At 44.9% G+C, this 15,549-nt stretch overlaps 1 protein-coding gene across 1 annotated transcript; it reads right to left on the bottom strand.

The window, feature by feature from the left end:
* Window positions 1–2,137: 2,137 nt before the first annotated feature.
* Window positions 2,138–12,802, bottom strand: LOC134506205 (membrane-spanning 4-domains subfamily A member 15-like). Its single transcript, XM_063316319.1, has 6 exons — window positions 12,589–12,802; window positions 11,676–11,798; window positions 10,375–10,431; window positions 8,914–9,045; window positions 3,829–3,987; window positions 2,138–2,771 (listed from the first exon to the last, which is right to left on the bottom strand). The coding sequence occupies exons 1-6, from the start codon at window positions 12,775–12,777 to the stop codon at window positions 2,655–2,657; spliced, it is 777 nt and encodes a 258-aa protein (XP_063172389.1). The 5' UTR covers window positions 12,778–12,802; the 3' UTR covers window positions 2,138–2,654.
* Between the last annotated feature and the right edge of the window lie 2,747 nt (window positions 12,803–15,549).

The following is a 15,549-nucleotide window of genomic DNA, read 5'->3' as shown; positions in this document are numbered from 1 at the left end:
CACGAAAACTGGACCAGAGAGTTCTGAAAAGGAACTTACTTTATTGAGCGGTTTGCAAAGCGCGGTGGGTACCTCGACCAGGCTACGCAGAGTCTGATCGAAAGGAGAGATGCCACACCCTTTTCCTTTGTTCGGACCCTTATATACATTCTTTGGTTGCTCTTTCCTGCCCCGGGATAGGTGGGTTCACAATCTATAGGTCCCTTTGCCCGTCACCTTTTCCCTGGCCTGATCTCCCATTGATTGGGGTCTCAGACGCACAATCTTCCGACCGCCTCATCCCCTGGACCCTCACCCTTATTTTACATGTGTTAATAGACATTCTTATCTTGAGACATCCCGGACATTCCAAGGCCTTCACACATTGAAAGCTTTAATTGGGTTAGCTATTATCATTTGATGAGTTTCCCACTCTCTCTTCCTGACTTGTTAGTTTAAATGTGTAACATTGTGTTGCTCACTAGTTTAAACTTTTTACATATATCGCTTCCCCCCCTTGCTATTAACTAGTATTAGTATTTGCACCTAAAAACCTCCCCCAACCAAGATCTATATGATATTGCTTTATATGGATATATATATAGATCTTCCTTATTTACAAATGGTATTTTTCTATACCTTACATCGCCCTCTTCTGCATTGTGTTTGGCAACACAGTTCTACCTTTTTCTTTTCCCCCTCAGTGCTGAGATTATTTCCCTTCCCGTCCCCTCCCTGAGCTCTCCATAGCCTACAGCTTGTTCTTTTCCATGCTTGAACAGGCAAAATGAGGCTCTGTGAAGAGGAGACCGGAGGGAGTAGATCTGGAACTGGATATTGCAATTTCTCATTCTGCATGTCATATATATTGCTAACGCTAACCTTCATCCCACTGCTTGCCCATATTGTAACAGGCTTTCCAGTCTTCAATTCAAGCCCTAGCAGTTCATTTGGAGGGAAAATTACAGTCAGGTGTTTCAATCAATGGGGTGATAATCAGGTGTGAGTGTGGGAGGTCCTGCTTACTTAAAGAACAGCATTCTGGGTATTCACTCTCTGATCTTCCTAGTGCAGGAATGTGGAGGTGTGTTAAGGGTGGAACAAAGCAGATTTCTCAGGACCTGGCCGGGGGGGATAGTTGTTGATGCTCAGCAGCCTAGGAAAGGTGACAAAACCATTTCCAAGCGTCTGGACTCCAGCATTGATTGAAACGCCTGACTTTAATTTCCCCTTCAAATGAACTGATAATCCTAGAGGTTCCCAGCCTTTTGCCACACACAAGTATGTGGCTTCGGATCATTGTCCTCAAGAAGGAAATGAGCAGGTATAATGTTTTTGACTCATTTGTTTAATTGGGTTCTCTTTATCTAGTTTTAAGCCTGTTCCACCTGCTGAATATGGGGAAAAATCTACTGAAACAAAGGGAGATTTCTATACAGAAAGCTCAGGCAAGGAATGGGCCCTCCCTTTTCCCTAGTAGCCCCTCTTGGATGTTAGAAGCAGGGAAAACATGCTGCCTGGGATTTTGTGGTAGTTTCTTTTACTTGTTTTCTGAATTATGCCAATTCCCTGTTTCTTTTTCTCTGTACAGGTTATGGAATTGAGTGCTTAATTCTTTCATCCACAGTTCAGGCTATGTCCATGAAAGATACTTTTTTGATTCAGAATCTTCTTGTGCTTTGCAATACTCTGAATCCTTGCCAGTCTCTTTTTGGAGATTTTGGACAGAGGGCTCTCCATTTGTCCAGAATACATTTGGATTTTGCCGCTAATTTGCAAGCGGCTCTAGGCCCATGACCTGGGCGTTTCTGGAGGAATAAGAACTTTTGGGGGGGGGGGTTGGAGGCAGCCTTTCTCGTAATGCCAGGGCCAGCTCTGAAAGGCTTAAAGAAGTGACACCTTCAAGAAGAAACACCAGCTCTCCTCCCACTTCCGAAGAGCAGAACCACAGACGCTGCCGTAAATGGGTCAGTGTCTCAGTTAAGGCTAGTGAGGAGGCATCAGGAAGGAGACGACACACGTTTCCTTATCGTTTCTGACCCTCCTTCTCCATAGTTTGCCCCCTAAATTCATCTCCCTGGGGAGGAAGGAGACTTGAACAGGCAGCTGGGGCAGTACGTGAACTGGTTCGTAGGCAATCTCATACAGACTCTCCATCAGCACTGCTAATTCAGATTTATTGTACATATACAGGAAATAACAGTATCACAAGGTCTATAGAGTTGACTCTAGTTAAATGCAAACTTCTACTGATCTGTTTTGGCATGAGAGGGATTATGCAACCGCTACTATTGCGCCAATGAGACCTGTTTGACCAATAATTCGTGTTTTAGTTTTGCTAGCTGCTTTTTCTTTTCTGTAGCATCGTAGAACAGTTGTCATAAAAAGCAAATGCCATCCAGAATACAAACAAAGGACTAATAAACTGCTCACACCATCCACTGCAGAGAGTGTACCCCCTCACAAAGATGCTGCTGACCTGCAGCACAAATTCCTGCTTCTGGAGAAGCAGTATAACTAGCAGGTAAAAAGAAGCTCTTTAAAAACTGGTCACCGTTTAACTTGGTGCTGAAAGGCTGTGACTGAAAGAGAAACAAGCTGGAAAACAAAACAAAACGAGGTCCGAGACCTCTGGTGCAACGCTTCTCACAATTCCTTCTGGTGTTTTTTTGTTTTTACTGTGACTTGGTAACCACATTGTCATAGGTTGGTGGAGAAGACGACGGACTGGGTTCAGTAGCAACGGTAGCTGCATCTCCGATGACTTGGTAAGGCACAAAAACCATGGTCGTCTGTAACAGAAAAGAATGCCTAAATACAAAGAATACTGACTGCCTGTGGGGGCATCTGTTGCTCCAGGCATGAGGAACAGCTGCTCCAGCCGTGTGTTTTTAACCGCGGTGCTGTGCTTGCCTAGAATAAGGAGGCTGAAACCCTTGAGAGCTCAAAGCCCTGACAGAGAATTCTTGAAAGCTATAAGGTAACCTCCAAATGACTCGGGGTCTGGGCGTTTAGACACCTTTCCCTGATGAAATCTGCCTGCCTGATCCAGAAAGTCAGAGAACATCTGCTCACAGTCCCCCACCTACCAGGAGGTGTGAAAGGAAGGCCCCCAAAGGTGAGTGTTCTCTGTCTTACTTGTCTGTGAATTAAAAGTAATCCATTATTTTTTTAAAAATAATAAAAAACACCCTATTTTTTGTCTAAGTACTTTTTAAAAAAATGATTAATATTGTGACAAACGGTGATCAAGTGACAGATACTTTAAATTAATGTGGTGAATCTTCCACTGGCTGTCCTCACTACTACAGTAAATATACGCATTTAGGACTGAGCCCACTGAAATGAGGAAATCTGCTTCTGCATCACTGAATTAAAAAGTCAGAGAAAACAGGCTGTGTTGTATTCGTGATATACTTTCTCTAACAAAACAGGAACTGGGAAAAATTTGCAGCAGCAAGTTATTCATAGGCAGCAGCAAGTAATCAGAGGTGTTGGGTCAAAATTCAAGCCCCTCTTAGTTATCAAGCTTATTGGGTAAACTCAGATTAGCCAGTCTCTTACTGTAACCTGGTGTTTCTCCACCTCAGCAACTTTTAACCTTTGTGGACTTCAACTCCCAAAATTCATCACCCAAAATGGTGGCTGGGGAATTCTGGGAGTTGAAGTTCACACAGCTTAGTTATTGAGGTTGAGGAAAACTGCTTAACCTATTGCTCAGGGTTATCGTAAAGAAACAAGCAAAAGGTAAGGTAGGGTGGGAGTAAATATAAAGAAGAAAAATGGGTAATCTTCTGCTGTAACTTCTCAATAAGAGCTGCTAAAACAATTAAGGTATCAAATACTTACCTGGTCATCAGCACAGCAAGTTGCCTGGCACCCAAAATGTGCAAAGGAAACAGTGATACAAAACTCCAGCAAGTAGAACAAGAACAGCACACTGGAAAGGCCAATACCGACGCTCTGTAGAGATGGAGACATGTGGAAAGATAGTTGTGATTTCCTGAGAAATTAGTCCAGCTATGTGCTACCCCAGTAAAAGGACTCCCCGCTGCTTCCTTGTAGACACTGGGAGGAACAATTGTATCAGGAAAAAATAGGGACAGTGTACAGCCTGTGTCATTCGGAGAAAACCAGATCAGGGAACATCAGGGCATCTTTCTGTATTGCAGTATCCCAAAGGGAAATTCCAGATATCACAGAGACTCAAACGGGGATCGGTCGTATTTCAAAGCTACATATAAATATTTGCACAATAGCACACATTTCACTCGAGCCCTCTCTCTCCTTTTATTCACCGTAAAAAGCTGGTCAGGTGGATAGAGCAGAGAAGAACAATCCAACATACATTCTAAATAGTTCTACAGATGCAGAATTTCTCAGCTCTCCTAGGCCACTTGCCCAGATATGTAGAGAATCAAGGAGCTTCCTCTATGAAAGACGATGTTTAACAGACAATCAGAAAAGTCTAATCCTCGGTTAGGGGTGATCAAAACTGACTCCCACACTGGAATTTTGGGGGTATAAATTCTCTTTCCACTCACAGGAAATATGTGAATTTGGCAAGTCTTTATAAAAACAAGCAAACCAAACACAACTCACCCATTGGGTCTCCCCAATGTCAGGAGCTTTATCTAACATGCCAAGAACCAGGATAATTTTGCCTGCCATGTAGCTCTGAAATCTGAGGCATCCATCAGAACAATGAATGGGGTGGGGGGATCAAATTGAGCTCCACAACACAGGCTGGGTGCATAAGGATTCAGAGCCAGGTTTTAAGGAGAAAATCTCTGCTTGGAAAGGCAAATCTATGCATTTTGCTTTTTCCTACAGTTGTACTTTTTAAATGTCTCTCTTTTCCAAAGACATTAGTTGTAATATTAGCTCCCAGTACAAAGGAAATTTATGTTTGGTTGCTTAGGATAATACACAAAATACAATAGGCTTCCTATGTTAAGTCTAGTGAGTAAATCTATTCTGTAATCCCAAAGGACACCGTTAGAAAACATTTTTTTTTGCTCTGAATCCCTACATCTGTTTTATTTCTGAGCCATGCTTTGTTGCGGTCTTAATTCCTTGGATTTGGTCTCCTCATTCAGACACTTAGGCCACCAACTGACTTGTGAACAAGAAAACTGATTTAATTCTTCTTGCTGTTTCATAGCCTTAAACAAGCTAACTTGCATTTTCCCTGGATCTGCAAATTAAAATAATTTGAATATTGAATATTGGTTTACCTTTTCATTGGATAATGGTATCTTTGTGCTCTTATGGATGGCCTACTTGTAATCGATTCATGTCCTGCCTATAAGGTATTAGTATGGCTTGTCCCTTCAGCAAAGGATCGTTACCTTGTCGTGGTGCTGGAGCTTGAGCACCTCAGTGATTCCATGAGCTAAACCGTGAAGGGCCACCCAAGACGGGAAGGTCATGACACAGAGGTCAGACTAAATGCGATCCCTGGGGAAGGTAATGGCAACCCACCCCAGTATTCTTGCCGTGAAAACTAAATGGATCAGTACAACCAGAGATATGTCGGTATACCATCGGAAGATGAGACCCCCAGGTCGGAAGATGGTCAAAATGCTACTGGGGAGGAACAGAGGATGAGTTCAACTAGCCCCAGACGTGATGACGCAGCTAGCTCAAAGCCGAAAGGACGGCTAGCAGCCGACGGTGCTGGTGGTGAACGGCGAATCCGATGTTCTAAGGATCAACACACCATTGGAACCTGGAATGTAAGATCTATGAGCCAGGGCAAATTGGATGTGGTTATTGGTGAGATGTCAAGGTTAAAGATAGACCTTTTGGGCATCAGTGAACTGAAATGGACTGGAATGGGCCACTTCACATCAAATGACCACCAGATCTACTACTGTGGACAAGAGGACCACAAAACAAATGGAGTAGCCCTCATAATTAATAGTAAAGTGGCTAAAGCAGTGCTTGGATACAATCCAAAAAACGATAGAATGATCTCAATTCGAATTCAGGGCAAGCCATCTAACATCACAGTGATCCAAATATATGCCCCAACCACAGATGCTGAAGAAGATGAAGTAGAGCAGTTGTACGAGGATCTGCAGCACCTACTGGACAACACGCCTAAAAGAGATGTTATTTTCATCACGGGAGACTGGAATGCTAAGGTGGGCAGTCAAATGACACCTCGAATTACAGGTAAGTATGGCCTGGGAGAACAAAATGAAGCAGGACATAGGCTGATAGAATTTTGCCAAGACAATTCACTCTGCATAACAAACACTCTCTTCCAACAACCTAAGAGACGGCTTTATACATGGACTATACAGAAGACCTGTATAGGAAGGATAACAATATCAGGGATAGCTTTGATGCTGTGGTCAGTGAGCTCGAGCCAGACATCCTGAAGAGTGAGGTTGAATGTGCCTTAAGAAGCATTGCTAATAACAAGGCAGCAGGAGACGACGGCATCCCAGCTGAACTGTCCAAAATCTTGCAAGATGATGCTGTCAAGGTAATGCATGCTATACGCTAGCAAATTTGGAAAACACAAGAATGGCCATCAGATTGGAAAAAATCAACTTATATCCCCATACCAAAAAAGGGAAACACTAAAGAATGCTCAAACTATCAAACAGTGGCACTCATTTCACATGCCAGTAAGGTAATGCTCAAGATCCTGCAAGGTAGACTTCAGCAATTCATGCAGAGAATTGCCAGATGTACAAGCTGGGTTTAGAAAAGGCAGAGGAACGAGGGACCAAATTGCCAATATCCGCTGGATAATGGAAAAAGCCAGGGAGTTCCAGAAAAACATCTATTTCTGTTTTATTGACTATTCTAAAGCCTTTGACTGTGTGGACCATAAGAAACTGTGGCAAGTTCTTAGTGGTATGTGGATACCAAGTCATCTTGTCTGCCTCCTGAAGAATCTGTATAACGACCAAGTAGCAACGGTAAGAACAGACCACGGAGCAATGGACTGGTTTAAGATTGGGAAAGGAGTATGGCAGGGCTGTATACTCTCACCCTACCTATTCAACTTGTACGCAGAACACATCATGCGACATGCTGGGCTTGAGGAATCCAAGGCTGGAGTTAAAATCGCTGGAAGAAACATTAACAATCTCAGATATGCAGACGATACCACCTTGATGGCTGAAAGCGAAGAAGAACTGAGGAGCCTTATGATGAAGGTGAAAGAAGAAAGTGCAAAAGCTGGCTTGCAGCTAAACCTCAAAAAGACCAAGATTATGGCAACCAGCTTGTTTGATAACTGGCAAATAGAGGGAGAAAATGTAGAAGCAGACTACCTAGAGATTTTGCATTTCTAGGTGCGAAGATTACTGCAGATGCTGACTGCAGTCAGGAAATCAGAAGACGCTTAATCCTTGGGAGAAGAGCAATGACAAATCTCGATGAAATAGTCAAGAGCAGAGACATCACAGTGACAACAAAGGCCCACATAGTTAAAGCAATGGTGTTCCCTGCAGTAACATATGGCTGCGAGAGCTGGACCATAAGGAAGGCTGAGAGAAGGAAGATCGATGCCTTTGAACTATGGTGTTGGGGGAAAATTCTGAGAGTGCCTTGGACTGCCAGAAGATCAAACCAGTCCATCCTCCAAGAAATAAAGCCAGACTGCTCACTTGAGGGAATGATATTAAAGGCAAAACTGAAATACTTTGGCCACATAATGAGAAGACAGGACAGCCTGGAGAAGATGCTGATGCTAGGGAGAGTGGAGGGCAAAAGGAAGAGGGGCCGACCAAGGGCAAGATGGATGGATGATATTCTAGAGGTGATGGATTTGTCCCTGGGGGAGCTGGGGGTGTTGACGACCGACAGGAAGCTCTGGCGTGGGCTGGTCCATGAAGTCACGAAGAATCGGAAGCGACTAAACGAATAAACAACAAAAATGGCTTGCCCATCTGATTTATTTTCTATCCCGCCTTTATTATTTTTATAAATAACTGAAGGTGACGAACATACCTAATACTGTGGAGTCCTTGGTGCTCTCTGAGCCTTGTTGTTTTCTTGCAGATGTTTCCTTGCCAGACTAGGCAACATCTTCAGTGCAAAAAGCTCTATCCACTTTTTACACTGAAGATGTTGCCTAGTCTGGCAAGGAAACGTCTGCAAGAAAACAACAAGGCTCAGTGAGCACCAGGGACTGCACAGTTCAACCCTGAGCTACAAATATTAGCTTCGATTGATACCTAATGCTCCTGCCTCCACCTATTTTCCCCACAACAACAACCCTGTTAGGTGAGTTGGGCTGAGAGAGACTGACTGACCCAAGGTCCCCCGCTGGCTTTCATGCCTAAGGCAGGACTAGAACTCACAGCCCCCTGGTTTCTAGCCCATTGCTTAACCACTAGACCAGAATAAGTGTTACAAAACATACGGGACTGATTGTGGTTTCTCCTGAAATAACAAGTCCAAGTCAGATGAGACCAACAAAAGAAAGAAGGAAAAGGAAAAAAACATGTGAAAGGCTAAATTACTTACCTTAAAGGTAGAGGTGCCAAATCTTTCCAAAACCGAGATGCAGCCCCCAGCCACATGGCTAAGGGATATTCAACATTGGCACCTGAGGGATCATTGGCCTTATTACCTTTGATTCCCCAAATACCCCCAAAAACATGCCATAACTGGGGACACGCTAACTAAGCTTTCACCAGGGCAACAAAAGCTATGAGTCAAGGGGGTTGATCAACTGTTTCCCAATAGCTGGGGAAACATTGTAAGGATTTAGAATTTTTAACACAATCTCTTTGTGTTCAGCATGACCAGCATGTAACAGCTGGTAATTGCAATGAATATTTGGCATAATTTACAACACAGAAGTTTTCAGCTGATCACAAGGAAAAACTTCCCAAAGAAAAAAAGCAGTTTGATCATTAGCTTCAGGGATTCTGCAGAACAGCTAGAGCAGATTGGTTTACTTACCCTTGCAAAGTTGGTCTTATATGGACTGTTATATAGAGAAGTAGTATTCATGGCCAGTTCTAATATATACAGCAGGATACCAACTAATGCCATTATCGCACTTGTGATGTTCATTCCTAGACTGCATTTCACCTGAAAAGAAACAGCAATAACCAGGCGCGGGGGGGAGAGAAGACAAAGACAGCATACGTCTTAATAAATGCAAACCATAAGGACAATTACACCCAACCTTGGTGAAACCAGGAAGAGAAAAGGTCTACCTATGTAGGTGATTAATGGCACATGACCAATCAATGGTGAACACAGAAAACATTCAAAAAGAGCCCAGGTATCAAACAGCTGCACTAGGGTTGCCCACAGTGGAAATGCAAATCCCACAACTCATTGGAAGGGTTTTATAAAACTGCCAAATTCCCTCTTTTTGTTTCTGGATGTCAGTCCCCATCCGAAGGCCAGGTGGTGAAAAGTGACAGGAAAACTCGTAAGATTTCTTCACCCCCAAACATTTTGGTGAAAGAAATCCCACACAGTTTATTCTAGAACTCTGAGTTGTCATCCGTTACTCTAAGCGTTATATTGTAGTGTTAAATGCCCTTTTAGCTATACAATATTACAGAGAGGCCACAAGACAGATGTGAATAGAGAAACCCTGGGAGCCAGCAGTAAGAATATTGACAATTTAAAAAGTGCCATAATGTTTTCAGTTCTCCCCTTTTGGGAATACAGCTATTTCTTCCATTAAGGTGGCTAATGATGTTCTTCTGTTGAATCCATACCGTGTCCCTTCACAAGACAAAAACATTTCTATGTTGCCAGTAACACACTTTACACCAAAGAGGGACAGGGGAGAAGCAAGCAAGCTACTTGTAGGTGGCCTATCAGCAACTCTTTCTTCCCTCGGATTCCCAGGATGATTCCCACACTTGTCCTCTTACTCCTAGTGCACTGGGCTTCTTCCTAAGGTTGCTCTCATGTGGGAACACTTCTGCAACAGGGCTCTCCGCCAAGCCAGAGGAGGAGGAGGAATGTCGGAGTCTGGCTCAAGATTAGAGAATGCACGAACACACACAAACAAGTAGCCACGTCATGGTCATTGGCCATTTCGGGCTTTCCTCATTTCTTTCATGGTACTGACTGGACCTGCAGTGCTGCAGATTGCACGTCATGAAGGGAACCTGAGAAGACCCCCCTTGCAAAACGGGGACCGGGGCAGGCTCTAATTCTGGATGGTTCCACATTCTCCACTCTTGGGGCAGAACTTTCAACTGGAAGCAAGCCGTGGAAGGTTCAAAGGTTGATCAAGGCAGGAAGTGGAGTCGGTGGGGCTTTTGTGGTTGCGTTCCCTTCCCAAATGTTGAGTTATAACCGAGCGGTAGCTGAATGCAACAGACAGTGTGAAGGGTCTGAGTGCTTAAGAAGAAACAGTATAAAAGAAATTCAAACGCCATGTAGCTTTCTCACCAAATTATGGTTTCGACGCTTCTCAGCTGCTACACATAGTGATCCAGAAGCAATGAACTATGGAAAAAGAAAAGGGAAAAGAAAAGATTTGATTGTAGTCCTCTGGAAATGTAAAGGAGAAAAAAATCTCAGAAAATCTGGGACCTGTGAGAATAGTCTCATATAACAATATACAATAGTTGTTCTTTCATGTTGTTTTCTTTTGATTATGTGGAGCCACCCAGAATGCTTTTGGATTTGGCAGCCTAGAGCGAGGAGAGAAAAATCCAAAACAGTCCAACGGAGGTGAGCGTGATCAATCGTTAGGGAATGCTGGACTGAGGCAAAGCGGAGGAGCTTCCTGGAGCTGGTTGCTAGGATTCCACGCAAGGGAAAGCTGTTTCCGCTTCCACTCAGACATGCCCGTTGAGAACTCGAGTGGGGCTCCTGAGAGACTAGAAGAGACATTAGTGGTTCTGAAGATTATTTTGGAAAATAAATCTAAGTGCTACTTTCCCAAAACCTGGCTTCCAATTATTCTTTCTTCCCTTCCCTTCCCTTCCCTACGAAAGAGGCTTCTTCTTTTCTACGGCATTCCTCAGATTCACTGGAATGTTTCCCTAATTTCTTTAGGTGGCGTCTGGGAGCCTACTCTCTTGTTGCAATGTGGCACCGAGTCCGGAATCCTCATCTATTACTGGGATGCCCTTTTTCCCTCCCCATGGACCATCCCTCATAATGTTTCCCCTTGGGTTTTAACTGAAATATGAGAAGCCAGGGAGGCTGCAGGGCAGACAGCACTTTTACAGGCATCCCTCAGCCATTAATACCGACATAAAGTGCCTGTACTGTATGTGCCTTTGTTTCTGTATGTGACAACAATGGATTCCCACAATGGATGGTGAAATTATTGGAATTGGTGGAGATGGCAAAATTGACAGCACTGATAAGAGAAAATACTGTGACTGGATTTCTACATGGAAACCATTTCTGGATGATTTGCTTGTAACTGAAAAAAACAAAGTTTTGATTTTGGGTTTTGATTATTAAATTATCATTTTGATAGAAATAATGTTTATTAAGGATTAGTTAAGAGTAAGAGATTAAGGTATTATATATTTGTATCCATATCTGTGTTGAAGAAGGTCAGAAGTCACTTTCTCTGTATTTCTTTCTAAATATTTCTGCACTTTTTTAGTTTGTTCTTTTAGTTCTTTCCTCAAGCTTTTCTATACTTTGTATTTATATTTCTAAAACTTTAATAACGTCTTTGAAAAAGAAAAGAAAGAGTGCACAACTAACAGAAATGTGTCCATACTTACACATATCCCTCCCCAAAAGGGGTTGCCTCCCATTGCAGACAAGGTAACGTACCCAGAAGGAAGAAGACAAAGTGAGACAGCCCCAAAGCCAATGTGGATCAACCCAACCATGATCTGGACAGCCTACGGAAGGAAAACGTACAACATAAGAGAAATTAGCTCTCTGAATCTGAGAAAGACACACATCCTAATTTGTTAGCACCCCTGGAAAAGGACCGCTTTCCATCCACCTTTGAAAGATCCTTCCCTCTTTAATCGGTCCTGGGACTTCTGAGCTTCCAGTGCAGGAGTTTACCCGAGGCCTGGCTTGCAGTGGTGGTGAAAAAGCCAAATAGGGGAGAAGGGACAGTTTGAGACACCCATGACAGTATGTGCTGGACAACGACTCCAGATTATGATCTACCTTGACAACAAGCAGGACTGCTATTGCCAGGAAGAATGGCCTTTCTGGGAGGAAAGAAGACCAAAACAGGAATTTCTGAGAGGCATGTCACTCCTCTTTCTACAGATTTACAGGAGGAGGTTAAGCATGGTCATGAGCACAAAGTGACTTCAACCCATTTGGGCTGGAGCCAACCTATCACAGAGTTCTTCCGGAGAAATTCCCAACAGTTGCACTTCCCGGAGGGAAGGGATAAAAAGAGATTGGGCTGAAACTAGGCTGTGCTCCATTTTCTCAGTTAAAGAGCAAAGGAAAGGAATGCGTATCTGAGTCAGAGATTTTCTAGAAACACAAAAGAAACAACCAGCAAGAACGGAACTTTCTGGATTATAGTCCGGAGCCAGACAATGCCCAAGCCCAGATTTAGAACTTCAGATCCCACCCCTGAAGTGGGTCACAAGCCTCCAAACAGCTCTAGAAATACTGATACCCTTCATGGATTTCAAACAAGAACACAGCAAACATGCTTACCCCAAGCACTCTGGCCTGTGCGTTCACAAATTTCTCCAAAGCACCCTTTTGTGGCACCTGTTGAGGAGCACAGTTGGAAATTCCAAGTTGCTGACCATACTGTATTGCCCCAGGTGACTGAACAACAGCACTGGGAAACCCCTGGGCTGTCTGGGTTAGGTTAGCTCCATTAGATGTCTCACTGGCCATTCTTGCTGGATGTATTGCCAAGCTAAGTTACCTGCAAAAAATCAAGTGAGGAAATGTTCATGTCTTAACATCAAGGAGGCACTGTCTGGTCCTTCTCCTAACTCTCAGTTTACACGACACCATTTCCCTCCAGTAGAACTGCAGAAAGTTGCCAGCAGGTTTCAAGAAGCAGTGAGTAAGCGCACAAAACCTTCTCAGCAAGAAAAAGTTAAGCATGCACAGGGATGTGTGTGTCTTCTCGTTTACATTCCAATTTCCAATGCAAAAAGTGTCTTCTTAATCTTAGCCCCACCTCAGATCCCCACAGGCTGAATGGCATCTCTCATTTTGGCAAAGTTTCACTGTGATTGCCCTCCTGTCCTCTTAGTGGCAGCTCGATTTAATGGTACCGAGCTTGGATGATCGTGTTTATTGCCATGTTCCAGCAGGCTCTTACTCATTTGGACAGAACAGGCGATTGGAAAGACTCAGGCGTAGGGATCGGTATCCCAGCTTGGCTTCACTGATGTCCTGAGGTTTCTCATCCAAACTCAGCTGGAGCTACCAGACCTGGCTTTCCTAACGAACGCCCACCCAGCAGCCCGAGTTACACACACGTTTCGGATCCGTAGACCTCTGAAGAGGAAGGCTGCTTCCCTTCTTCAGCTGTAGAAACTGGAATGTAAACTTAAGAGGAAGCCCCCCCCCGCCCCCCACTTCGGAACGGCGAACTCCAACTAATGTATCCTTGTAAGGCTACATGGCGGCTGTGGGTGTACGGGGCACTCCCATCATGGAAAGCCTAACGGCAAACACTTCCCTGCCCGCTAATTCTCCCATAAAATGCTCCCTTCTAGGAGACCTTCGCTGGGCAGGCCGCGGATGGACGGTTGCAGGGGAGAACCGGCAGGCACGGGATGGTCTACATGCAAATTCCATATTTAATTTTTAACGAGTAATCAGAATCTACTCACAACAACCGCTGACGATGAGGCACTCCGAAGCGCTGGGGAAACGAAAGTAACCGACGGGAACAAGCGGAGGGCGGGGTTCTCCGCCTAATAATCGGAGGATTTTAATCCTACCATATTCGAGAACTCCAGAGCAAACTTCCTTCCTGCCCCTGCAAGTTTTGCAGCAAGTAACAGTTTGGAGCCAGTAACCTGCTGCGTATTCAGAAATGAGAGCAAAGCTGCCTGCCCAAGTCCTGCTATTCCCAGGCTAAAGCGAAGCCTTGAAATCAAACGCATCCCTCGGCATCTATTTCCTCCCTCCCGACGTACGTAGGCCGCTCGCTTGGAGGGGCTCGTTTCAGCCTCTCGGAGTCTTCTACGACGTTTGCAGGAAATCGCCAGAAATAAAAGCAATAGGACGCGCCTTGCGATCACCCCCTCCCCGCTTTTTCCCATCCGTGCTGTTCATCTAGACCGCGTCCCGCTGAGATGACCCCCCCCCCCCCGGCTCTCTACAGCCGTCGCCTCGGTCTTTTCGGCCCCCGACCAGGCGAACTCGCGCGGCGCGAAGGGGAGGCGGGAGGGGGTAGATCCCTGCGTCCGATCGCGCTCCGTGGGAAACTCTCCCGCGTTTAGCGGGAACGGCCGGCGGGAGTCCTCAGGGAACCTTCGAGTCGAAAGGCGCAGAAATCGCTTCCGAAAGACGCGCACGGCGGCACCGGGACATCGGAGGCAGCGCTCGCGTGCACGTGCTTGCCTCCCACTCGCGTTTTACTCTCGGGTGCTGCACGTGGCCCGACTGGCCTTTAAGAGCAGCGAAGGAAGTGCGAAACTTTTTAGTTTGATGTTTCTTTCCTCCTTTTATGGGAACCTTCCACGTAAAGACTCACTTTTACACTACGGTTCGGTTCAGTGAGCCTCTTAAATCCTGCCCTTCGGAACATAAGAACGGCCTGGCTGGATTATACCAAGGTTAGGCCATCTTTGTCCAGTATACTGTGTACCCAGGGGCCACCCAGTAGAAAGGGCACCACTGTGCCCCAAGGGGAGAGAAGAAAAGTGGGGGCAGATGTCTGGTGATGGCTTCTCTTCCTCTTGCCTCAGCCACCTACTGCGGAATGAGAGAGGCTAGGCCTGCAAAGGATCATTACCTTGTTCTGGTGCTGGAGCTTGAGCACCTCAATGATGCCATGAGCTAAACTGTGAAGGGCCACCCAAGACAGGAAGGTCATGACACAGATGTCAGACTAAATGCGATCCCACCCCAGTATTCTTGCCGTGAAAACTAAATGGATCAGTACAACCAGAGATATGTCGGTATACCATCGGAAGATGAGACCCCCAGGTCGGAAGATGGTCAAAATGCTACTGGGGAGGAACAGAGGATGAGTTCAACTAGCCCCAGACGTGATGACGCAGCTAGCTCAAAGCCGAAATGATGGCTAGCAGCTGATGGTGCTGGTGGTGAACGGCGAATCCGATGTTCTTAGGAACAACACACCATTGGAACCTGGAATGTAAGATCTATGAGCCAGGGCAAATTGGATGTAGTTATTGGTGAGATATCAAGATTAAAGATAGACCTTTTGGGTGTCAGTGAACTGAAATGGACTGGAATGGGCCACTTCACATCAAATGACCACCAGATCTACTACTGCGGACAAGAGGACCACAGAATAAATGGAGTGGCCTTCATAATTAATAGTAAAGTGGCTAAAGCAGTGCTTGGATACAATCCAAAAAACAACAGAATGATCTCAATTCAAATTCAGGGCAAGCCATCTAACATCACAGTGATCCAAATATACGCCCCAACCACAGATGCTGAAGAAGCTGAAGT

This window comes from Candoia aspera, chromosome 1 (genome assembly GCF_035149785.1).
Source record: "Candoia aspera isolate rCanAsp1 chromosome 1, rCanAsp1.hap2, whole genome shotgun sequence".
In the NCBI taxonomy this organism is placed as follows: Eukaryota; Metazoa; Chordata; class Lepidosauria; order Squamata; family Boidae; genus Candoia; species Candoia aspera.
Note: the sequence above shows the minus strand (reverse complement) of the source record. Positions and strands in the feature narration are given on the sequence as shown.

What these genes read in the sequence shown, in the direction of transcription:
- LOC134506205 (XM_063316319.1), bottom strand. Translation starts at nt 12,777, where the DNA reads ATGGCCAGTGAGACATCTAATGGAGCTAACCTAACCCAGACAGCCCAG. An exon ending in AGCGTCGAAACCATAATTTG is followed by an intron (nt 9,046 to 10,374) that starts GTGAGAAAGCTA and finishes GTTTCTTTTCAG; the next exon opens with GTGAAATGCAGTCTAGGAAT. An exon ending in CTTGCTGTGCTGATGACCAG is followed by an intron (nt 2,772 to 3,828) that starts GTAAGTATTTGA and finishes TTTCTGTTACAG; the next exon opens with ACGACCATGGTTTTTGTGCC.